At 42.6% G+C, this 26,246-nt stretch overlaps 3 protein-coding genes and 1 long non-coding RNA gene across 4 annotated transcripts in view; 3 read left to right on the forward strand and 1 right to left on the reverse strand.

The window, feature by feature from the left end:
• The window catches only part of TTC6 (tetratricopeptide repeat domain 6), a 158,708-nt gene extending 146,192 nt beyond the window's left edge, over positions 1-12,516 (forward strand). Inside the window, 1 exon segment of the mRNA XM_061464231.1 lies at positions 12,338-12,516. Coding sequence (XP_061320215.1) covers positions 12,338-12,516 — 179 coding nt within the window.
• Positions 1-26,246, forward strand: part of LOC133274399 (uncharacterized) — a 733,952-nt gene that overhangs the window by 596,449 nt on the left and 111,257 nt on the right. The gene's annotated exons all lie outside the window — the stretch shown is intronic.
• Positions 12,280-14,064, forward strand: SSTR1 (somatostatin receptor 1). The gene has a single exon (XM_061463542.1). It carries the CDS (start codon positions 12,545-12,547, stop codon positions 13,712-13,714), a length of 1,170 nt encoding a protein of 389 aa, XP_061319526.1. The 5' UTR covers positions 12,280-12,544; the 3' UTR covers positions 13,715-14,064.
• On the reverse strand, positions 22,534-24,552 carry CLEC14A (C-type lectin domain containing 14A). Its single transcript, XM_061464297.1, is given in 2 exon segments — positions 22,534-24,420; positions 24,423-24,552. Coding segments are annotated over 2 exon segments (1,371 nt in total). The 3' UTR covers positions 22,534-23,179.

Genomic DNA, 26,246 nt, shown 5'->3' on the forward strand with positions numbered 1-26,246 from the left:
CAGAAGCAGATTAAAAACACTCACGAGGAAAAGAGTGCCAAACAATGCCTTCAGTAAATCCTCCCCTCCCTGTTCTTCTGTAGTTAGTATTAAACAAAATCCTCACTGGTCGATCAACTCAAATTCAGAAGTCTGAAAATCATTCTGCTTTTCCCACAGCATGATAATGGTCATGAAAAGAATTTTGCATCTTTAATCCACCATGATTACTGAGGAAAAAAAATCTCAGAACTTTTCTGTCCACCAGAATCGTGCCCACTGATCCTGCCCACTGCCCATCCTGAAACTGTTCCAGAAATTGATGTCAAGATACAAATGGGAAGCAATAGCACTCACAGTTGTTTTTTTTCACCACTGTTATTGGTATAGTCTAGTTAAGAATTATCTCCACATATATTTCTCATATTTGCAGATAGCTGTTCAGTTTATGGAAGCTATGAGAGCTGTAAAGTACCAAACAAAATCTGTATTCTTTCTAACCTATTTAGAACACCCCATCTTTATAGACATGGTTTTATTATTTGATAATCATGTACTAACACAATGTGATGTGTTTATTTCCAACAGTACAGGGAATGCTGAGTTATTTGTTCATCCTACACAGTGTCCCCCAAATAAAGTACTGGCTCCACTTCATTCCCTGAAGTTTTCCCACAGCTGGACCAGTTTACCATACATCTTATTTTGAGTATTTTAAAACAGTTAACATCTTTTATTCATTCTGTTGTATAAGAGAAAAAAGTAAACACCTCTAGATTTATTCCCCTCCTCTTGCATAGGAGTCCTTGTGGGAATCCTGAAAAACTGCAAAACAGTGAGTGTAATCTGGATTCGACTGATATGTTTGTTTGCATTTTGAAAGCCAGAGCTGTCTCCCAGTTCTCATCTCTTATGTAGCTCTGCTGGTGTCTGAGCCCCAGGCACTCAGTCACTTTGGCCATGCCTACAGAACACATAGAGGAAGACCTCTGTTCTCACAGTCCAGCCTTATGGTTTCCCCTAGAGCTTAAAGACTAGCAGCAGGGTTAGCTAGCAGCTGAGAGCAGGGACTGCTGGCTACTAAAATGCAGACTGACACACAGGCATGCCTGTGGCTTAGGCACCTAATGCAGTGGGAATTAGGTACCTAAACACCCCCAGGGCTCAGCTCTCAGACACTGCAGTAGTGGTTGCCATTATCTGTTCAGAGAGCAAAATATTAGATTACGTAAACTACTCCTAAGGCTACTAACAGTGCACGGCTCTTAATTTTCTCAGTTATTCATGTGTTTGATCTCAGAGGCAGCAATAACAAAGGCATTTGGGAAAATGAACTGCATGGCATCCTACAGACAAGCAGATTTCACAGGATGGAAAACTTGTTAAATATATTCTTTGAAACATAATCCATTAGGTCCAACAGTACAAACCCCTAGACTGCTTGGCATAAAAAAAGAGAATGATGCAAAATCCTGGGGAAGAGATGCACAAGGCTGACAGCAAACAGGAAAACAGATAAAAATGAAAGAAGCTAAATCTGGATGGTTGTATAAAAATTTTGTTTCTCAGCACACACAAATACAGAGGGATATAGAGAAGGTCTCCCATCCCTTGAACAGACACTCAAAGTAGTGTTCTGTATATATAAAACACAGAGACTGACCTTCTGTATCTATTCATCATGAGAGAAGTAGTGCATGAAATACCGTAATGAAGCTCTCAGACTGTGTCTCAATCAGTGGTTAATTGGGTCACTTTTCCAGTGTATCTCCTAGTAACACTATTTAGTCTTCTTTGATTCACACTGTGTAGTGTTGCCTGAGTTGCAGAAACCGAGTATGTGTTCCAGAAGCACACCTGGTGTACTGCCACCACAAACTGGCACTAAATCACTGACAGATTTGCGCTAGTCGGAAATTTAAAATAATGTGCAATGTGGCATCCAGACCTCCTCCCTAACTCTTTCATTCTACATATTTATTCTTACTGGTCTGCACTACTTGCTAATATAAACTGGGCCTCAAATACCACTTTTTGCAAGTGTTCGCAATTGCTGTTAAAGAGACTACTAAAGTGGTTCTGGCTTCATCCATAAAGACCGATGAGAGAAAGGCAAGAGAGAACAGAGGAGAGAAGGAGAGACAAGGGCAAGGAGGACTCCTACCAGCATGGCTCACAAAGAGGCTGGCAGAATGATACTCTGAAGCTCTCAGAACATTTTGGGGAAATGGAGTGGAAAGATGCAGGCTTTCTCCCACTACCAAAGGGTAAGATCTGAAAGGAACCTGAGTCATTATTAATATAGGAAGGTAGATATGGATGCTGCCTATAACATTTATTTTCTTGTTATCCAAGAGCTCAGCTCTGAATATATTCTAACCAAAAATATATACTTGAAAACTCTCTTCCTTATTGTATTTTATTTATATATTATCACACCCGGCTTGCATTCTGAGATGATAGGATGACATGAGGTGCATTATTGACCATGAAACAGAGATGAAACAACCATTTACCATCCCTGCCTGCTTCATGACCTTCACCTAGTCATCTTCTCCTTCAGATAGTGTTGAATATGGCAAAATCCTTTCCTGTATGAAAATTATCTGAATAAATAAGATGGTAGATAGTAGATAGCATGAAGGAAATGAAACAACAATTTATATATTTTGTGTCAAAGAAGATGATATGCATAGGTGAGAAATTAAAAACAAGTAGTCTGGGTTTTAAATAGAGGTAAAAATAAAATTACAGATAGAGATGGACATTGCCTGTGGGAATGACTAATAGTACCTTCACTCAGGACATGCAGCTGAGTTTTCAGCCTACATGAAGATTCTATTTGTCCCCTGTGCATGCTATGAGGCAGTGATGTGAACACATGTTACATATGATACACTTTGTTGTTTCACAGTCCACAGATTCCAGGTGGACTTTCAGTATGGGCGAAATCAATGAAGGTGCTGAATTACTGCAGAGTTTAATCCTGAAGCATCTGCATGGGGCCAGGTTTCAACTCTTCTGAGTTGCAACTGCATTTTGAGGTATTAAGCTCTATTTAAAATCAGAACACAACAAAACAAAACAAAACCAACCAAGCAAAAAATAAAACAGAACAAAAAGGCAAAACCCCACCAAAACCAGTCTGAACTGAAAACTGTCTTTTGGCTTTTTATCTGGACGCATAGAAAATTAAACAAAAGCCCTTCAACTTAATAAACCATGCAAGATAAACCTTCGATCATGTCAGGCTGGAAAGGACTGCTTATGTTTTACTGCATGATATACCATCAGGGACTACATCAAATATTTTCATTGGAGTGGGATTTGAAAGTGAGGATTTTCTGTTTCATCGTGGTGTTTTCTCAAATGTTCTTTCTAGCATTTACCTTGTTCAATACACTATATATACATGTAACATATTACATATATGGGGACACAATTTCCTTAGTTTTGTAAGCTACATAACTTTTGGAATCACTTAATAAGAACCATTTGCATAACCAAATAGAAGAACTACAAAAGAAGAGATTTTGAACAAATGAGATTGAATACTAAAGGAGGATAAATTATTAAACACAAAATTCAGCACCACACTCAGCATAGCTTTCCAGTGTAAGAGCTCAGTGGTAAGTTTCTATAATTAAAAAAAATAAATGTACTCAGCAAACACACTTTTAATCATATTCAGAGGTTGATGATCTTTGATATTTTACTAAACTTCAGTATCTAAGGCTTCTTGAGAAAAACGTGGATATTTAAAAGACCTTTATTAAATACTGCATCTTGCTTCTATTGCATTTTAAAGGAGCAAAAACTGAAGTTCTCCATTAAAAAATCATCAGTGTAAAATTATCTTCAGGTTTCAAAGAAGATTAAAAATCATAATGAAATTTAAGAACTAGGTGTCTATACACAGTAAGATATCAACTTCTGAGTTTTGCTGCAGTGGCAATTTTATGTTTGCCCTGTGGTTTCAAGTCAGTGGCAGCATTTACAAACCTTGTATCTGCAGGTCATCCTGAATGAATGGAAAAGTCTATTTATGTAGTTTGAGAGCCTGTAAGGAAATTTTTCCTCACTATTTTCCCTATAAATCTATGACAGCATGCCCTATTTAACAGAACATATTTGGATATGCTTCCAATGATGTATTCATTATCGATTTTCCATTATTTCACACTGTACAGAGTTATTTATGTCTTATATATATGAGATCATAAAAGCATCTTTGTATACCCTTTTTGTAGTAGCACTGTGGCTATTTAAAGTACAGGACATCAGAATACCAATGATAACAGGTAATAAAGGAAAAATCTGAAATATATTCAGTGACTGTTAGATGTTCAAAATAGTGTGCCCCAAATCCTGTCTTCAGAGATGTACAAGCCCCACAGATAGCTAGATAACCAAAGCTAACTCAAGGATTATGCTTTTCTTCAGTCAGTCTTTTGCAGGTGGACTCAAATGTCAAAAAACACAAACTAGAGATGTGCTGTCACCATATGATGTACACTGCTACTTCAATTGTTGGTAGCCATATTCCCCTTTAACTGTGTATTATCATTTACGTGATAAAAATAGCTTCCCATTGCTCCCAAGTAAAAAGAAACAATTACATGCCAAATTATAATGAACATCAATTTTTAACAAGATTTACTGTAAATTAACAATTGTTTCCTTTATTAATACGTTTTAGAAGACTGAGAAGTTATCCATCAGGAAGCCCTGTATTATTTATTCATATGACTTTTAAATGAAAACTCACACAGTGAGAACTCTTTTCACAAGCTAGATGAAATAAATAATAAAATTTAACTGGATACCATACAAGAGCTATGGTTATCCTATAAATTTACTCTGTTGTCTGAAATATTCATAGCAATATTTCCTGTCTTAAAGTTGTTTGCATGCAAACAGCAACTCCCATTTCCCCAGCCCACTCCATTCATAACTGATCACCCCCTCATTTTGCTCATACGTTTAGTGCAGTACTTATTCTCTGACTGTATTTAGGCCTGCCAAAATAAATACTTAGCACTGGCAAACAGTATCCAACCAGCATGCATTTAAACGTAGCAATTACCCTGAAGAGTCTAGCAGAGACTAATAAGGGAGCCATTTTGAAAGTAATCTGGAAGAAGCACCAGAGAACAGTATGTGCTATACGGAAGTATTTCACTACAAGGCAAGGAGCAGAAAACCTAACACCTCTTTCCTCAACTAGCAAGTTATTTGCAATTATGCTTAAACTATCCAACACAGTGAAAGTCATAAATGTCCCAGATGCTTTTGTTTAAATAAGTCGTGAAATAGTTCAAGGAGCCACATTCATCAAATTATTGGGAAAGGTCACTTTTACAGACATCTTTCAAGCCAAAAATTTTTCAGTGGGTTTGCAAATTTCTCTAAATACGCATTTCCATCTCTGCTTGAATGATGAAAAATTCTCATTCTTGTAACTTATATGAATACAGCTATTTAAAGATTAAGTGATTCTTCAAAACAGAGTGTTTATAGTTAGTCACTTGTACCACATGAAACAATTCCAAGACCCCAAAGATTACACAGTGGGGAATAAGTAAAATTATAGCAACGCTTAGAAAGAAGCAAGAACAAGCAGGAAATTAAAAATGGTTTAGTATTGTCCACAGAATTAAAATGGTGGTCACACTACACTCTTAGCATGGGGATTATAACATGAATTTGTGAATAAATTGCAAGCTTGTCCCATCAAAAGTTGTTTCTGACATTTCCATTTGACAATGCCGATTTTAACAAGTTTTCATTTACTTTCATTTATTAACTCTTGCAGTGAAAAGGTAATAGGTAAAAGTGACTCTATTCTACAGGTGAAATAAGACAAGTGAGCAAAATTTTCTTTAGGGGCAATGGATGAAGCCCCTTTTAGTTTCAAAGAGCTTTGCCCATTCACCCATAAGTAATTTTAGATATTTTATCCTGCACAGCTACACAAAGTAAAGAAAATTGCTGTAAGCAACACTACAATTTTTCACCATGTGAAATGTCTTTTTGTGCCAAACCTAACTAACTAAATTATTTCCAATTTTTTTTGTTTAAATATGGTGATACATATTAAGCATTGTGAAGTGCTGCAATTTTATAGGGGCTAAATGTAAAGATAATACATGAAATTCTCTCAAATCTTTGTGGAAATATCATGACTATTTCTCTGAAGAAAATATTGTTTCCCTATAAGACAAATCCCCATACTCAGAAGTACATAGAATGATTTTGACCAAGATCAACTGATAGGTAAAAATTGCAAACCAGCAGCTATTTTATTGTTTTATAAAGTACTTTAGGCTAGCTAGGCCTTGAAAGGTTACCCAAAATATGTAACTGGATCCTAATTTTCTCCTCAACTTGTACATCTAAAATTATACAGGTCTTGCCAAGGAGAAGTAATTACAGGTGAGATCAGCTCTGACACCAGTGTTGTAATCTGAACTCTGGATGTTTTCAGATGGTCAGTAATGTCCATAGGTATCAAATCACAACTCTATGCTTCTTTCCCTTTCAGGAAACACACTGGGGTCCCGTCTGATCAGTTACACCTTAAAAATGACTAGCAACTGAGTCATAAATATTCTGCCCTGGGACAAAACACATACCACTGTGAAACCTCAGAGGCAAGGCTCAGTTAACATAAGCACTCAGCAAGTCAGTAGAAATACAGCACTTTTCACTAGATTAAGACATTCCCAGTTGGAAGATAGCCCTAATTCCAAGTAAGAAATTAAGTGTGCTATGTTCCTGCTATGAATATTTGCTTTATGCCCTTCAAAGTTGTGAGAATAGTTGCACTACTTTTTTTAAGACATCTGCTTTTTCCATTACAATATACATTATAGCATAGAAAAGGTAGTATTATTTGGGGAGCATGACTTCTCAAATACCATTTATTCAGCTAAAACAACATATACAACTCCTTCATTCTTTTAAAATATGCAAGTTAATCAAGCAGCAACAGGATTTTATGTACAAGTATCTGCCCTGCTCCAAGCAGGTTTTAATGAAGCAAGATGAAAATCCGCTAAAAACAATTTGTCCTTCGCTATGTTTACAGCCAAAACATAGTAGCCTTTCAGCTGCACCTACTGCTGACTCTTGTCATCAAGTAACTTTTTAAATGGAGGCAAGGGTTGAAAACTGAGGTTCCAGCCACTGATAACATCAATATGAACCTGGTTAGTTAAAAGTCAATAGAATTACTCAGATTTGGATAAGTGTGTCTGAGATCAGAATCTGGCACTATGTCTTATCTCACTCTCTGGGGCAGCAGCCTTGCCTTTGAGAACTGATGGCGCATGCTGTCAGCACGTGTGTGCAGCTCTCAGCTTTCCTGAAAACAAAAATTAATGGCACAGAGCAGTTTGCTGTATGACTCTGCCACATACTTGATTTCAGCAGTGGTGCTCTGTGTCACTTATTAACTACTACAGTAGAAAATGTGATGAAGTGGGAATGATTGCAATGTAACACCATTTTTGTCAGAATTCTAACATTTTCAGCAGCTAAGTCTGACATAAATGCATCTGGATCAAGATACAAAGAATCATTTTGTGTTCAACAAGCAACAGCTTGACTCTGATGAATGTGGTTTAAAACATCTGTTTTTACAGAATAGATTTTAATTTCTCAAATAATTGTAAAGTTCAAAAGACAAAATTTTCCTTTTAGGAGAAAATGCTTTCTAACATGTCGTTATAATGAATCACTTCCATCTATTTGCACTGCATTTTCAACCGTAACTAAAATTGATATAAAGTTTAGGCACTCTGCTAAAAGTAAAACAAAAATAAGAATCATGGCACCTAAGATACAAAAGCTGTATTAAAGGGGAAATCTTTTTAAATATGTTGACATTCTAATGTAAATTTAAAACCTCTGCTGACTCACAACGCTTCCAGTGATATCAGTGATAAGCAAGAACAGAATTTACATCTGAGTGGTTTAAGTAGCTCAAACTTGTCTACTTATCTTAATCAAAAGGTCATGAAAAATGACCTCCAAAACCATGCAACTGAAATGGGTACTGAATGACTTTTAGCAGAACTGTAACAGATTACAATTCAACTAATTACACAAGCTATATAATATTTTGCTATTTTGTAGAAATAAATGCTTGTAAAAGCATTCACTCATTAATTTCTCAGCAAGATTTATGAAATATAGGGTTTGAATGGTGCACACAGCATCTACAGTTTGAATAACTCTACTTATAACTTAACTAAATAACTTAACTGAATTAGTCAGTGGGACCCCACTGAAATGATTGAGCCTACCAAAACTCACTTGAATTTGCTGAAGGTTCACAGTGTAGACAAATGAGAACAGTTTCATGAGCTATCACATCGCTGCTGTGAAGTTGAAAGTTACTGATGAAAATTATTCATGTATTTTTGTGGGTTTTAAATACTGAATAAATTATCATAGGCTTCCTTTTAAGTGCCTTGATAGTTTCCTTTTTCATACCACAATACTCGAGACACAGTGACACTAGGTGAAATGCATCTCGACTGACAGAATATGTATTACCTGCCTTGTGAGCCATTTGTAGGGTTTTTTAGGTGGGAGGTTTTGAGAGGCAGGCTTACCCCAACAGCAGGAGAAATGTTCATAGGAAGGCTGTTTCTGAGTGGCAGTGGCTTTCTTGCCTTAAATGCTTCAGATGGAGTTGGCTGTGCTAGCATTCAACTGTGGGAAGAAAATTAAGGATTGAGCTCCCAGTATGAGTGGGAAGTGCTTCATCAGCTGGAGCTTTGGGCTTTGCCCCTTTTAGCTAGAGCTGTTGGCTTTGCCTCTCTCCTGATTTTAAACATAAGCCTAGGAATGGGATGAACTGTACCCTGAGACACCTAGCATTGTTCCAGAGGACTGAAAAGTGTTCAGGCATAAGCTCTTTGCACAGCCTCCCCAACCACTGGTCCTCCCTCTTGCATCCACACTGCAACTGGAGCTATGGTTTTCATGTCTCTCCTAACCCTGGGCTGAGCTTTAGTCCTAGGCTTTCTAGCATGGCCCAGAAGTAACAATTTTGGGAAGGTAATTCTTTCCCACCCTTTCAGGGGAGGCAGGTGTTGCTACAAAAATGGGGTACTGGAAAGAATCTACCTGTGTTGTAGGCCGACCTGCAGACTGTGTTGAGAAGGTCAAGCTGCCCTTCCTCCTTTTGTGAGAGGTGTACCCTTGAAGAAGTTACAATTTATACATAATTTGTTTTGAATCATTGCAGTAAGAAAGAACACTATGCCCACATCTATTTCAACAGCAGACATTTTACTGACCCTTCTGGGTGCAGGACATGGCCAAATGCTATCATTGAAAAGTAATTAATTAAAATAGACAAAACATGACTAAAACGTCTAAAATGCTGCCATGAACGATTGTGTTTGTATGTATAGAAATGCAGTGGGAGAGCCATGCAGACAAGAATTGAAATTTTGTGGTGATGAAACCACCATAAATAGTTTCAAAGCCAATGCTTTTTGCTCCCATGTTCTTAAATCTGAAAGCATTCCCATTTCTAGTCACACTACCATTAAATGCCAGTTTATATGGAAAGAAGGAAACCCCTCAATCTATGCTCCATAAGTAGATGCCCCTTAAAACAAACGCTCACATAAACAAAAAATGAACTATATTTGGACTTTAGGTTTTCAAACACGCTAAAGTACTGCAATCAACCAGATGTTCTTGTTGATGGGTCTGCAGCTATTGATTTGCGCTCCTTCTCATATTAGCAACTGAAAGCTGATTCATATTCTCCCAGAATATAAATTTTAAAGAAAATAATTCTCCAGCTGAATTTACATAATTGAAGAGATTCGAGCAGTGTCAGATAGCACACAGCAAGTAGCTTTTGCAAGTTGTAGTTAAATATAAACCTTTTCTTTCACTGTAAACTGGAAGATGCAACCTCTAAAACCCCAAATGTAAGGATGAATTTTCTGAGAAAAGTTTGCGTGACATCCCCAAGTGCTCCAACATCAAGCTAGAAGACTCATATACAGCAATAATCCTAAGAATGGGAAGATCATTTGCAAAGGCTGCTCAGTAAATTCATTTCTATACTAGAACATAAATACAAAAAGTCCTCCAAAGTCACAAAGAGTATCATTAAATTTATGTGTAGGTGTGTATATATACATATATATGTATTCACCATCTGCTTTTTAGTAACAGAAGAAAAGGAAACATCTTGCTTACGGGTCATGCAAAATTGTGCATGTGCTAAACGTAATGTGTCTAGGTGTATATTGATTGGAGGTGATGACTGATATGAGGAAAATCATATATTCAGAGAGGCTACATGTATGTGGTAGTAATAAGGGGCATAGGGATAAACATATTTATTCTCTATAGCTAGAGAGAATAAATTCCTGCTGATGGGTTATCACAAATTGATGGTAATGCTGTGTGTATCTGCGTATTAAAGTGGTGGGTAGTGATAATATGTATACTGGTGATGGTGGGCAGACAGTGATAGCAAGATGTGCAAACTGTAGGAGGTGATGGGTATGCATGGTAAAATGAGTAGGTTGTAAGGATGTGTGTGTGATGCTGAGCATAGTGATGCAGTAGGGAGTATATAGCAGTATATGCACTGTGGTGAGATTTATGCCGTGTGGACCTGCTATTCATGACAAAAGTAGGTGACAGTTTACATGAAGAGGCAGATTGGTTTCCATACAGGTGTGATATGCTCAGACATGAGTGGCTACAGCCAATAAGCAATTACTGAGTATTTAACATGTATGGCTGTGTTGAAGGAGCGTTGATGCAGTGAGCAAGTGTGAGGGTGTGTGTATTAGTAACTATGTGTAGTTAATAGACAATTGGCAGGTGGTGGTGGTATATGGAAACTGATTATGTTTAAGTATATAAAGACAGACTGTATACTTGGAGCAGTAACATATAGGGAGATGAGAGACATATTGCCCAGAAGGAGAGGTGTATGCGAAAGTCATACACTGGAAAAAAACACAAACCAAAACAGAACCAAAACCACATGCAAAAACGTATGCTTGCCAGAATATAGAGCAGAGTACAGAGATAAAGTATTAGGACTATCTGCTGGCATTCATGTGTGTTCGAAGCCGGTGGTGTGTATGAGGAGTGTAATACAGTGGTGTCTGCCTGCAGACTGAGTAGCTATCAGTGCATATGACTGTGTTGGTTTCAGAGCAGGGAGTGTATACAAAATAGCATGGAAGGGTCAGTGTGTGTAGAATCAGGTTTGGGATGTACAGGTGTAGCGTGGGATGTCATTTATGTATCAATGGCTATGTATCTGTAGAAGTAGTGTAAGAATGGAGATGATGTCAATGGTTTGTGTCACTGTATAGTGCTAAGGAGGGTTTATAGACTGATCGTGCCTGGATACAATCCTATCAGGGACATGCCTACGTTTTAAGTACAATATTAAGAGAAGGGGCTGTTGGAGCACTGGTAATGTGATGATTGAGCTTAAAGTGATCCTGTGAGTGGAAGCAGTATCTGAGGGGACAGAAGAGTGGACAGATGGTGTGTTTGCATAGCAGCATAGCTAGGATGGTCTTGGCACTGTCATGGTGAAAATAGTGATGGTGAGCTGTAGCATTCAAACTGGTGCCTGCACTCTTGGATGCAATGAACAAAGGTAGAGCATGTGCTGGGATGTCAGGTAATGTGTGTATCTGCACATTAAAGTGGTGGGTATGTTTCAGAACAAAACATGTGGAGAGGGGCACTGAAGTATTGTATGCTGCAAGTGTGTGATGCCTGATGGTGGTGGGACAGGACAAGGCAGGACACAAGGGTATTGCCGTTTTCAGGCAGTGCAGTGCACTCAGGGTTGAAGGTTATGTGACTGGTCATAGTGCCATGCCTAGTGCTAGTGCCATGGGGTGGGCAATGTGCAGTGGGAGGTGAGGGTGACAGCAGCTGTGCAGGTATGAGGCAACCCTGCCCAGGTAACACTTCCCACCCGCCAATGACCCCGGCTTTTTAACTGAAGAAGAAAGGCTGGTCCCTTTGCCTGGGGTGCCCCTGCCCGGACCCAGGTGCCATGGGGGGCGGAAGGGGGGCAGCGCAGAATGGAGGGGGAGGAGAGGATGCTGGGAGGGAAGGGGGAAGTGCACGGTGGGGGAAACAATACTGGACGGGGAGAGCGAGGGGATGAGGGTGTGCGGTGCATTGCGAGGTGGGGGCAGCGGGGACATGGGGAGGCTGCACTGCCAGAGCAGAGAACGGCCGGAGGGCGTGATGGGAGGCGGGCGGGAGTGAGCTGGGAGGGACACCCACTTACGTCTCCTCCAGCATTTTTTTTCTCCTCTTTCCCTCCTCCTTTTAGTGGCTGGTGACGAGCCGCTGCCTATTAATCATTCACCAGCCGGAGAGCTGCGATTACCGCCACTCGGAGCGAGCGGCGCCGGCAGCCGCCTCCTTCCCGCTGCTGGTGCTGGGACCCGCCGAGCCGGGAGCCCCTCCGGGATGCAGCACCGGGCCGGCGGCGGGCGCCTGCTGCTGTGAGCCGGCGGCGGGGAGCTCCGGGCAGAGGATGCTCCCCAATGGCACCTGCACCAGGCTTCCGGGCGGTGCAGGCAGCGGCAGCGGCGGCGGAGCCGGCAGCGCCTCGGAGGAGGCTGCGGCGGGGGGCATGGACTCGGGCGGCAGGAACTCCTCCGGCGCCCCGAACAGCACCCTGAGTGAGTCTCAGGGCAGCGCTATCCTCATCTCATTCATCTACTCCGTGGTGTGCTTGGTCGGGCTGTGCGGCAACTCCATGGTCATCTATGTGATCCTACGCTATGCCAAGATGAAGACGGCCACCAACATCTACATCCTCAATTTAGCCATCGCAGATGAGCTGCTGATGCTCAGCGTCCCCTTTCTGGTCACCTCCACCCTGCTGCACCACTGGCCCTTCGGCTCACTGCTCTGCCGCCTGGTGCTCAGTGTGGATGCCATCAACATGTTCACCAGCATCTATTGCCTGACTGTGCTCAGTGTGGACCGCTACATTGCCGTAGTGCACCCCATCAAGGCAGCTAGGTACCGCCGTCCCACTGTGGCTAAAATGGTCAATCTGGGTGTCTGGGTGCTTTCCATCCTCATCATCCTGCCCATCATCATCTTCTCCAACACAGCAGCCAACAGTGATGGAACAGTGGCTTGCAACATGCTCATGCCAGAGCCCACACAGAGGTGGTTGGTGGTCTTTGTAGTCTACACCTTTCTGATGGGCTTCTTGCTACCTGTGGTGGCCATCTGTCTCTGCTACATCCTCATCATTGCCAAGATGCGCATGGTGGCCCTGAAGGCTGGCTGGCAGCAACGCAAACGCTCGGAGCGCAAGATCACTCTCATGGTCATGATGGTGGTGATGGTCTTTGTCATCTGCTGGATGCCCTTCTACATTGTGCAGCTGGTCAATGTCTTTGTAGAGCAGGATGATGCCACCATCAGCCAGCTTTCTGTCATCTTGGGTTATGCCAACAGCTGTGCCAACCCCATCCTCTATGGCTTTCTCTCGGACAATTTCAAGCGATCCTTCCAGCGGCTGCTCTGCCTCAGTTGGATGGACAATGCTGCAGAGGAACCCATCGACTACTATGCCACTGCCCTCAAGAGCAGAGCATACAGCATGGAGGACTTTCCCCCAGACAACTTGGAGTCAGGGAGCATGTACAGGAATGGCACTTGCACCTCCAGGATTACCACCCTCTGAGGAAGCATTCCTGAACCCCTACTCCCCTACTGCCCCCAGCAGGAGGGTGAGAAAGTCCAGGGCTGTGGCATGGGGGAGCTGGGAGGGAGGGGATTTTTGTCCTGCCCAACAACAGCAGTGTTTGACAGAAGAAGTGAAGAAAACCCCACATCCTAGATCTGCTGCCCCGTCCCTGACCCCTATCTGCCTCCCTTGAGAGCAGGTGCATTTGCTGTTGCTTTGACACCCACTTAACAAATTGCCACACTCATGGGTCGTCTTAGGGTCTGTCAGCCAAGCTCTGCTACTCTTCTCTGTCTGATTAGTGGCTGTAAGGGTCCTACAACTATTCTGCCTCACCTTTTGTACAGGTTGCCAGTGGGACCCCCAGGCCACTGAGTCAAGCCTGCCTCAGTCAAGCCCCACCATTCAGGCTCAGACTCCCCCTGACTGAAAGCGACCCTGCTCAGAATGTCAGTGTACACCTTCTCTTCAGAGAGTAGAAATGCTGGGGAAAAGTCCCCCCCCAACACACCTTGCCCTCCCCCAGGAAGGAGCGAGTAGCCTCTCTCTGTCCCACCCCCTGCCCCAGGAATAAAAAAGGAAGTAGGGAGCAAAAAGGCCCCAAGAAAAGAAGTGGTACAGTCATGGAGCTGTCTTCTGCTTTGCAGACAGCTTCACCTCACTGGGGCTCTGTCTGTCTGTGCTATGTTCAGAGGAAGCAGGCCAGAAAAGGTCTTTGGAAAAAGAATCTGATCATTGCTGTGCTTCAGAGCTGCACAGCAGCTTGCTGATAAAGGGAGATAAACAGTTCTGTGACTCACAGGGAGTGGAGCACGGAGCAGGGAGTTGGGGGTAGTGCTGAGCTGAGAAATGTTTGAATGTGTCCATATATATGATAAAGTGTGCTAATAATAAAGTTTAAAGGGAGCGCTAAACTGTGAAGCTACTGTCTTGCACCTGCTCCATCAGCTGTGAAACAGCAGTGAAGGGAGCTCAGATGGTTTTGAATGTCCTGGGTGGCTGCAAAGTCACTCTAGCCTACATGGAAAAAAAAGGGATTATTTTCAAAATCTCCATCAGGCTCTGAAATATATACTTGACAAAAAAGTAGCTGTTTGAGAATAGCTATTACCCTAGCTCCAGTTTCTTCTGTTGCACTAAAAAAAAAACCCATAAAATGGGTTTCATATGTTGCCAATGTAATATACTGGCCCAGAGCTTCTTAATGTTTCATTTATGAGAATTTATGGGTTTAGTGTGTGCCAGATGTCTTTTTGTTTGATTTTTCTATTTGATTCTTGTCACTGTGTTGTGAATGTGTTTCTCTGAAGCAATCTGTACTGTGTACTTATGTCTGTGGTGGCTACTCGCAAGGTTGCATTTAAAATGGGTGATGTTCAAAAAGGCTCCTTTTCAGATAAAAAGGTTGTCACTTTTTCTAACTCTTTCATCTACACTGTCTCCCCCACAAAAATTCTCTCTCTTGAGTTTTCTCTCTTCCCTTCTTATGACAGAACAATTTTCATATACATGAATGAAGCTTTCTTGTTTGATAAATGACAGCTGATTAAACAAACCCTTCTATCCATGATCCCTCTTATCCCAAGCATAAGAATCGGTACAGGACTGTGTTGAAATAATGAGCTATGTTTTTTGCTTTCTACCACCTATGTTAACAGTGTCACACAGTGACAGGTGTGCTGGTAGCTGTGATAAACCACTTCTCTAGCACAATACTGTAGTTGTATTCATTATAACTACTGGCAATCTGAAGCAAGGGATTGGAAAAAATCTCTAGTAGCAGCATACCTGTAGCATTGTACTGGTAACTACAGTGCTTAAGTACAGTGTTAAGTGTAAGGTCGACAATTAAAGCATCTAGCATTTTCGGTGGTGGACTTACTACAGGTTTTTGTTAAATTATACTGCTTAACTTTTCTCAGCAGCAAAAAGCAGGATTCTACTTTGTACATTTCTTTCACCAAAAATTAGATACTGTTAAATGAATGTATAAATTTAGTATTTCAAAGTTGTCTGATTCAAAGGCCATTGAAATGAGAGATAAAAAAACTAATTCATTTCCATGGACTGTGAGTCAGCTCCTTTTAGTTTAAAAATTGCTAATGTGGAAGCTGTTACATCCTTATTAAAATATTTTGTGAAAAGCTTTTACAATTGTACAGTTTCTTTTCTTTTACTTCCCAGTGGACCTCATTCAATGAAAACATGTAAATATTAATTTTGATAATGGTTTACATGCACATGTGGGAGAAAAAAAAGGATAAAATATCTTTATAAGCTTATTTAACTTTTCCAAACATCTGTGAAAACAGTAAAATGACCCAGGATTCCACACCATGCTATTTGTAGAGCTTCACTTAAAATCTCACTCACAATCTCTTAAAAATTATATAAATCTCATAATCTTATGTGGTCTTTTTCACACAGGCGTATTGTTATGTATGGTCAGATTAAATAGAGAGTCAGTCTACTTTCTACTGTTGGATTTGTTTAATACCTGACACAATGAAGCAAAAGTTAGAAAGCAATGACTGATACCCAGTACTCAGCTCTGATGGAGAGTTGAGTCTGGTTTTGTTTATTTTAATTTTATTTTACTTTGCCTTTAAACAAAGCTGTGGTGGACGCCTGCACACCTACCTGTGCATTTTAATTCTTCATTTTCAGTTGTTCCAGGCAGACGGCCAGGGTGATGTTCAGAGTGGGAAGGGCAGGCGAGGGCTGCCGCGGGGCCGGTGGTGCCTCGGTAGATGGCAGGCTTGCCCTCCGCTGCGTACAGCCAGCAGCGCCTCTGGTATTACCGGCTAAAACACCTTGTGTCGCTTCAGTTGGAAACAAAATCTTTTTATCTTAAACTAACAGTTCTTCCTGCTGTTTTTCACCCTTTAGTTTGACTGTGGTTAGTTTAGTTTGACTGTGGCAGTGGGAGAGGTGTTCAACAGCTGTAAATCACTCTTAATTTGCTCTGGAAGAAAAAGCGAGTTCATTCTGTGTTATTATTCTACATAACAGAACGTAACTACCAGAAAGAAAGAAAAAAAACCAAAAACAAAACAAACAAACAAACAAACAAACAAACAAACAGAAAACAAACATAGCTCTTTTTAATGCTTTCCAAATTGCAAATAAGAGTCTCCAGATTTCATATGGAAATGATCTGAAGTAATGCTTAATTCACTAAAAAATCACTACCCAGAGGTGGCGTAGCTCTGAACAGTATCTAGTCAATGCATTGGACTGTTTCCCGTGGTATGCACAAGAGAGAATGTTCTTCACATGGAACACAGATAAGGTACCTCTGCAGCATTTTCCCACTCAAGGGAGGGTACACAGGAAATTACTCTCCTTTCTCACCAGGCTTCCCAGCACAGTAGTAAAGAAACATCTCATAATCCTGGGGCTGACTGCTGCGTGCAGCTAGTGGGCTTGAACCAGACTGATTGTAGATGCACTTTATACCTGGGCTGTGGATGAAAAAGTGAGGCCACATGCAGATCCTCTGCCTCTTGAGGTTGTCCCTACAGCAGAAAACATCACACAGTAAATGTTTTCTTTGCATTCAGCATTTAAAGTACCCATCTGATTTCTTCTTAGAGAAGGAGAATAATATTTCTGAATATGACATAAGCATTTCTGAAATGCCAGGTTTCCAGCGAATCGGAATTAAAAAAAAAAAAAAAAAAGGCTTTCTGGTTGTTCCTGAAAAACTAAAAGTCTGCTTTTCAAATGTACGTAGCACATTCTATTAACACTGTGACCATACATTGTATTTTAAGTGGTTTCCAAAAATCAGCATTCTACTTTTAAATATTAAAGTAAATCCTACTGAAATAAAATAACCTGCTGATAAGTAAGTTATGTAAGATTTGACTGTTCTCCTCCATGTTTCCAGCAGTGTAAATCCTACCCCCTAAAAATCCAAGAAAAATAGTAATACAAAAACCCCAAAAAACAAAACACAACAACCAACCAGAAGAAATAAATTAGCCAAGAAAGTAACATCAATGCAGCGTTCTAGACTATGTGATTTCAGCCCATAGAAACCTTACCCGAGTCCAGGGCTCTACAGACTGTGAATTATGAATCTCTAGAGGAGAATAAAATGTTTCTGCTGCATTGTGCATTCAGCACTTCCATCCTCTTCAACACAGAGCCTTAGTGGGCAGCTAACTGCAGGCTAGGCCACAGGAAGAAAGGGTAATTTACTAATTGTATTTTTCTCTGAGATGTTGCATTTTGTAGAGAGAAATAGCCAAGAGAAACAGGTGAACCAGAGAGTATTTCAAAGTATGTCACTAGACAGCTACAAACCAAGCACGATTTTGATAAAAAAAAGATGCCTTTTTTCTTCTACTATCCCATTTCCCAAAAAAGTCTTTTTTTTTTTTTCCCCACAGGTTCTTATGCTGCATCATATGTCTTGGGGTCACTCTGTGGGTTCTTGAGCTTCCTAAATAGAAAGGCTCAGATAGAAGTACCCAAATGCATAGCATATGGAGCTTGTAGGACCAGATTTATGTCTTGGGACCTGCTGATCGCTGTGATGAGCACTGGAATTGAATTGCATGGCTCTGCTTAACTTATCGATGACAGGGCTATTTTTTGTGCATGTGGGCCCTACAAAACATAAAACTCTGTAAGACAACCCAGAGGGAAGCTGTGAGCTTCTGCAAGGGTGTTGTAATGTACTGCACTCTGTAATGCTGAACAGCACTGAGGAACATAAGTTCCAGTGCTGACAGACTGGTAAGAGCAAAGTGCCACAACTGCAACTAATTTATGCAGGACTTGCAGGCACTCAAACATAAAACAGCAAGCTCAAATGATTGCTGGTCAGCTGGAATAGTTCAAAACATGGCAAAGCTGTACAAAGCAAGTATGTATGAATATACACACACATAGACAACGTGTATGTGTATATATATGCTTCATTATTGTAAATCTTAAGCATCTTATTTGGTCCATTACAAAGGGTTGAATTAAAATGTATATTGGTTATAAAGGAATTAATGGTTAGTAAAATTCAGATTCCAGCTGCTAAACAGTTAGGTAGCACATTTTTGCTGTTTAGGCAATAGCAAGTCTTTGTTTTGGTTTTGTACTGCTCTGACATGTATTGGAAATTGGAGTGTTAATTCTGCTATGGAGATGAGTCCATGGCTGTAGAGGCTGAAGCTGGTAGGAGAAGTTGATCTTGGGGGAAAAAGATGTGACTGGTGTCACTGCTTTATTGAGCAGAAAATGAATACGGGCATTAGTGAGATTGTTTACCTAACATTGCAGCAGAATTATTTTGTATATCATTTGGTCACAGAAAGAGAGAAGACAATTTTAGACGCTAAACTGAGTGTACAATATTGTAAAGAAGCTTTTTAAAAGGAATTTCATATGTCTTCATGCAAACTAGAACAACTTTGATATTAAAATATGCTTATTCATGGAATCATAGAATGATTAGGGTTGGAAGGGACCTTAAAGATCACCCAGTTCCACCCTTCTGCCATGGGCAGGGACAACTCCCATTAGAACAGATTGCTCAAAACCCCAGCCAACCTGGTCTTGAACACTTCTAGGAATGGGGCATCCACAACTTCTCAAACTCAAGGTCTTGCAACCTTAAAGTAAACAGGAAAAGTGTCACATACAGAGGTCAGATTTTTTATTCTATTTCCCAAAGCATTTGCTGTCACAGGGACATTACTGATTGATTGAGATTATTTTTAATCTTACTCAAACTATCTGTTCTTATGCTTCTATGTTATGTTCTAGGGAACAGTGTAAGCCATTCTTATCAGTCTAAAACACAAGACCTGCTGATCACATTCCAAAAACAAAACCACTCTTTTCTGACATATTACAGCCCATGTGTTGTTCCTGGATTAATGACTGAGAATGTTTATTTGTTCACAAACCATCACATTTTGCAATGAGCACCTGAAAAAATATGCACTGAGAGGATGTTAAGGATGAATACATCCTGATAAAGATGGATCCTTGCATATCTCTCCCTCCTCAGCTCATCCTCCTCCTGGACTTGGTACCCACAAAATCCACAAAAGCAGTTGTTCCCCCATCCTGTCTCAGAATTGCAATGCAAAAGGACTGGCAGATAGCAGGTGGGAAAGGACATAATAACTATCCACATCTATGTGGACCACCATGTCTCTGCCTTCACCTCCACTGCTGCCTACAGGGACCTTGCCGACAAGTCTGCAACACAGAAAAGGTAAAAGACTTGCTTGCAAGCAGATGACTTCCTGTTCACATTCACTTTCCAGCCTCCCAGTCCCAGAGCTCTGCAAGTCCAGAGGAGAAAAGCAAGGTTGCACACTGGGGAAAGAAGGAGAGGCATGAGCTTTAACTTATTTTGAAACTCTGAGAGAGTGGCTACTGCTGCTGTCTTGCTGTTTGCCTTTCAAGTGAGTTATACATTATTACTGAAGCATGTGAATCACCACTCTACAGCCTCGATAAATTTCTACATCCTGAAGAAACAGAAAATATTATTTCTGACAGAACTAAGTTGCATGTACCAGTCATTAAGGTCCACACAATATATGAGCAAAGATAATAAGGGCTGAAACCATGACAAAAAAATTGATTAAGTGATAGGAAATTACACTTTCCAGGTGAAGCACAGAATCATTTTTTTAATCTTCTTTAAGCTATATACTACACTTGAAAAAAGTTCTTTGAAGTATTTGAATTTTGCCTATGTCCACTTTTAGATTTCACTTTAATCCCGTAACACTTACTCAAGCCCTCAACTGTATGAATCCTTATTAAAAAAAAATGGGGAAAATGAAAATTGCATTTCTTATTATTTGATGAATACAAACCATTAAAAATCTGTCACATATTCATGAATAGCATGTACAGCTGACAAATTATATGCCTACCAGTCAAACTATATTTGCAGGAATTAAGGAAATCTAAAAATTAGATTTAATAATTGGTAACAAGGAACATTTTTGGTGTGTTTTAACAGGCATTTAAATGTGAGCAGCCTCCCTAGACTTTCTTCACAGTCAATGTTGAGAAATGGCACTCTTAGGATGCAATTCACTGACCCTGTTTTCATCATCTAGTCCAAGTTTCTGAAAGAAACTGCAAGTACATGCTTCTCTCTGTAGGCTATAAGAGAGTCTAGGTGAGCAAGACAAGTCTAGATGAGATGTCAGAGATGTCTACACCTGGTGAGGTGGATCCCATCCTTAGGTGCATAATAGTCTGGTTTCAGCTGAGTCAAATTTTAAACCAGGGAAAACATAACAGAGTCCTTGCGTAGTCCTTTAGACAAATGCCTAATGCTTCCTTCTGAAGCTTGAGTATGAGAAAAAGAACTCTTAAGTCAAAATGTGATTTCACAAGAAGCCAAGGCAAAGAGCAAAATGAAAATAATAAGACGAGACAGGTGAATGGTTTGTAAGAGCATGAACTTCTGCATTTTAACGGAGTAGTCTGAGTCAAATCCTGAGAGACACCAAAGAAGTAGTCAGTTACAGACACTCAACTCAGCACTTAGCTGTGTGATTGACAAGACTCCTGAAACAGAGAACAAGAGTATTTCTAGAGCTTAGAAAAAAATAGCTGGACAGTTGTATAGACCCACTGAGCCATCTTATATGTGGGAAAGAGAAAAACATAGAAATAACAATTTAGGAAAGCTCTCATTCATCTTAGTTGTTATTCGCTTATACTGCCCCTTGCAGGGGAACGGAGTTCCTCATAGGCTGCACCCTCAAAGAAATTACCTATAGCGACAGTAACAGGGTGGTAAACAGATTACAAGAGTATGAGACAGCTTTGTAGTCAGTAGCATTCTCACCTAGCTGGATTTCATTCCTGTCATGATACAATAGATTTTATGGCTACAGACAGCCTGATGGGTCACATACGGATGTGATCCCCTTAACAAAAGCAAAAAATGTGTTTCCCAGATAGCAGCAACCCACCATCATTAAGCAGACAGAGAGGGAAAATGAAAAAGCCCACACCATGTCATATTTTATCCTCAGCAGATGTTTACACCGTATTAATCTTCAAGTCTTTACATGCAAGAAAAATAAGTAATAATACACATTATTGTTTGAAATGGAGTTCACTACACTCAACGGGAAAGTGGCAAAGTGAAAGCAGTAGTCAGAAGGTCAGCTCTGAAGACAGGAAAAGAAACAAAAAAGCCTATTTAAAAAAAAAACCACAAACAACCACCAACCATGACAAAAAAACAACCAACAAACAAAAAAAACCCAAACAAAAACACCATCAAAAACAACATTTCAGATTTTAAAGTTCTTTCATTACCCTTCCCACACCCCGAAAAGCTTGGATGAGATCCAGTTAGTTGTGTCTTACTGCACTAAGAAAACCTTGAATCAATATTTAGCATTACCACTTTAATTGAAACCCAGCACCATATTAAGAAGTGAGCATCAGCACTCGAAACTGCAGGGAAAGGAAGTTCTGGCACCAGGAGGAAAGCTCCTCTACAGGAATTCCCAAGGGAAATCACAGAAGAATTATTTACCTCATTTAGAAAGGGGCACAAAGGGTGAATTCTTCTATCCTTACTCTCCATGGACTCCATGGAAAACAACCTATCTGACTAAAAAGAAGGGGACTTGCATGATGTATTTGGACACACGATAACTCCTCACATAGTGTGGTCTGTCACCACCTTGTCCGAGTGTAAGGGAGCCATGCATTGCATGCAGAAGACATTTTGTACTCATGCACTTGGGGAGAAAAGCTGTAACTGAAAAATATGTTGCTCTGCTACAATAAAAATATTGTATGAAGAAACAGAGCAGTGATTTAGGTTTTACATCATCCTTTATTTTTTTCATCAGCTGAAGTATAAAATTGACTTTCTATTAACCTCCCACTCCCTCAGCAATTTAATGACCTTATAAGTATAGAAAAGCTCTTCATTTTTGTCAGCCTGGAAGAGTATAGGTCACAGTTTCCTCTAGAAGTGTGGCAATTCACCTCTCCAAACGTATCAGCAATTAGCAAGAACAGGAGAGCCTCCAAGTACCACTCAGACAATGAGTGATTTCTGAATTACAAGACCCGAGTGCTCACAGTGCTCCCTCACACTTGCTCCAAGGCACACGAAGAACAGTTTCTGAGAGGATAAAACCCCGCAACGGTTGCAGCTACAGATAAGTAACCGCTGTGTCGGCCAGCCTGCTGCATTTATGTGTGTGTCAGCACCTGAATAACTGTTTTTCGGACCGGCGAAAACTCTTGGCTGTCTAAAGGCTTCAAAGCCCAGACAAGGGGGCAGCCGCCTGTTTCGCATTCACAAATCCTGCTCAGCCAAGTCCCAAGGCGCCTGCTCCTCGGCTCCCCGGGCAGCAGGACTGGAGCAGAAGGGCCGGTGTAGCCGAGAGCCGGCCCGGGTGGGAGCTGCCGCTCGGGGCAGCCCTGAGGGACAGGGCTCCTGCCGCCCCGAGGCTATTCGCCGCCCGCTGCTTCGCTTGGCTCCCTGGAGCCCGCCGCTGCCTTGCTGCCAGCCTCCCGCGGCTCTTTGTCCCCGCGGCCCTCGGGTTTCTTGTTGAAGCAGACCTTGAAGACCCCCAGGACGGTCATAACCAGCATGACCAGCACCACCACCGCGACCGTCACCAGGATGAAAACGTAGTTGGAGGAGGAGGAGGGCAGGGCAGCAGCTGTCTTCTCTCCGCCTGAGGCTGCAGTGGGGGCGGCGGGCGGCCCCGCGGAGCCGCCGGGTGTCGGGGCATGAGGGCGGCGCTTGTCCGCCCCAGCACCCGGGGGCTCCTCAGGGCCCCCCGCAGTGGTGGGAGCCGCCCCCGTGGCCGCGCAAGGCTTCTCTTCCCGCCCGCCCGTGGTGCAGGCACAGGCGAAGCCGCCGGCGGCATCGCGGCACCCGGCGGTCTGGGCGCATCGCCCGGTGGTGGGGCGCCCGTGATGGAAAGGGCAGGGGCAGAGGGGCCCTTCTGCCCCCTGCCAGGCGAAACCGCCCCGCTCGGGCCTGCAGGTGAGCCGCATCTCCCCGCCGGAGCACACCACGGTGAGCACGGTGCCCGGCGGGCTGAAGCCGGGGCCGATGCTGCGCTCCTCGAAGGGGAGGCTGTAGTCGAGGCCGAGTGCGTCCGTTGGGCTGATGTCGGGGCAGGCTCCCTCGTACTGGTACTTGCAGACGTAGCCCTGGCTCTCCCGCTGGCAGAACCGTTCCTTCCATCCCCAGCTGGGGCCGCCGTCGGGGGCCGCCGCCGCCGCTAGGTGCAGCCCGGCGCAGCGGGCGGCGAGACAGGACCGCACGGGCTCCTTCACCCACCGTCCGAGGGCCGCCGACACCTCCTGCGGGGCCGCCCCGCCGCCGGTGCCCTCCCAGGAGAAGCCGCGGAGCGGCTGCCCTGCGTCGGTGCAGGCGGAGGCGTTCCTCTTCAGCCCGACCCAGAAGAGCGAGGGCGCGGACCCCGCCGCCGCATCTGCCAGCAACCCCAGCAGCAGGCGTAGCTCCGGCTCGCCGCTGAGCCAGGCCAGGCTGCCCCGGTGCCCGCCGCAGGCGGCGCGGGCATCGGCATACGAGGCGTTGGCGAGGTGGGCGCTGAAGCAGACACCGGCGGCCTGGCAGCGCACGGCGGCCCGCGGTGGCGGCGAGGGCACGGCCAGGGCGCAGGCCGCGGCCAGGAGTAGGCACCAGGGCCCTGCCCGCCTCATCCTGGCGGCTCAGAGGGCGGCGAGGCAGCACCGCACGGGCAGCCCCGACAGCTGTGGCGGAGCTCGGCCCCGGCTCGACGCCCACGGCCCTCCCCCGGACCTGCCGGAGGAAACGTGTCGGGAGCCGGGGTTCACCTCGGCATCCTTCGTTTGTTGGCGGGCGGGTGAAAAGCAGCGACCTGCGCTGCCAGGAAGCGTTGGCCCTGCCCGCCGGGAGGGTGTCCATCCTCGGAGGAGGATGGGGGTGGAAAATCCCAGTGCCTGCTCCGCTGTTGGAGGGGTAGGAGGTTGGCGAGGTCCAGAGCTGCAGCGGCGGGGCCGAGGTCACAGGCTGTCTCACACCTGTGCCTGGGAGATGCTCCTATTGCACAGCACTTCCAGGAGAAAAGCAGTCCAGGTTCAGTGACCTCTTTCTGAAAGATGGAGGATTCTGGGTTAGGTGCAGCTGTGCAACGAACCCCCTTACTCCCAAACCACGAGACAGTTTAACACTCACAAAAACTGATTCAGCTGTTTGAAGCAAGTTGCCCTAAATGCATTGAACATGAGATGCCCATGATGACTTTCAGTAGGTTCTTAAAGAAGTTTAACTAATCCACTGCAACTGTTGCTCTTTAGGCAATCTATGTGTTGCCTCATTTTCATATTCCTTATTGTAATGTCTATCTGCAGTTACCAGATACATACATTCAGATACAAAACACATCCAAGTCTCTTTCCCAGGCATTTTATATGCACAAGATGAGGCATGAACGTGTGCATTCCATTTTTTAGCTTTGCCTTTGGAAGAACTCCTGTCGACTTTTTTGATTTTGTATGTGGTATACAATACAAATTCCTAGTATTTGAATACCTAAGAGAGAAGAAAAAAAAAAAAAGGATAAAAAAACAGAAAATAAATAACCTATTTGCAAGTAAAAAAAAAAAAAAACAAAACAGTAAGGTTTCTCAGTAGTTGCGGTCTGTGGACGTTTGAGTTACACAGTCTTTTAGCGATGGTCCAGATAGACTCAGTCTACCTGCACAAAGTGCCCTCGCTGCTCCAGAATGCTCGCAGGCTCTGCATTTGTTCAGCCTTTCTTAAGAATTTAACTTCTCTGCAATGAGAACAAATATGGATGACAAGACCCATTCAGCCAGCTTGTGACCTACCGGCACAGATCTCATTGTAGGCCTGCAGGGAGATAGAATACATTTTCTCTGGGCACCTCAAGAGTAAGAAAGACAGGCGTACAGACACACTGTGTGATGGAGCTCTGAAGCAACACATTTACATTCAGTGGGTATTTTGTTTCTCTTGGTATTCAGCAAAAATGAAACTACATCAAATGTTGCCTATATTATTACAGTTTTTATAATTCAAGAGCTATTAAATTGCTTTAGTAAAAATAATTGCACTAAATTTGCTACATGCAACTGGGCATGTAATTAAATTTGGATGCCAGTAGACTTGATTTTGTGGAAAATAGGTTTTCATAATAAAGCAAGAATGGTTGGATTATTCCTAGATGAAATCAAATTTTGGTTAATCAAGGTGTAGAGATGACACAGCCACCAAAGCCAAAATCTACAGTGTTGTAGCAGTTATGTTTTCAGAGCTCTGCTGCCTACTGCAGTTGTCACTCCAGCATTTATTCTTCTTCACAGTGCATCAGGACAGAGGCATGGAACCACAGAGGCGTGGAACCATCATGCTGTGCAGCTGAGCATGGGGAGATACTGTCTGCCTGAGCTGGAAAGGTGCATTTCAGTTTGCTTTAGGAAGCTTTGTCATCTAGTATTCAGATCTCTAGTTCTCCACTGGAACTAGCAAATGTACCTAAACTAAATAAACCAA

This window comes from Pezoporus flaviventris, unplaced genomic scaffold (genome assembly GCF_033815535.1).
Source record: "Pezoporus flaviventris isolate CSIRO_AGI_PZ_B2104156 unplaced genomic scaffold, CSIRO_AGI_Pfla_v1 ptg000036l, whole genome shotgun sequence".
Lineage (NCBI taxonomy): Eukaryota > Metazoa > Chordata > Aves > Psittaciformes > Psittacidae > Pezoporus > Pezoporus flaviventris.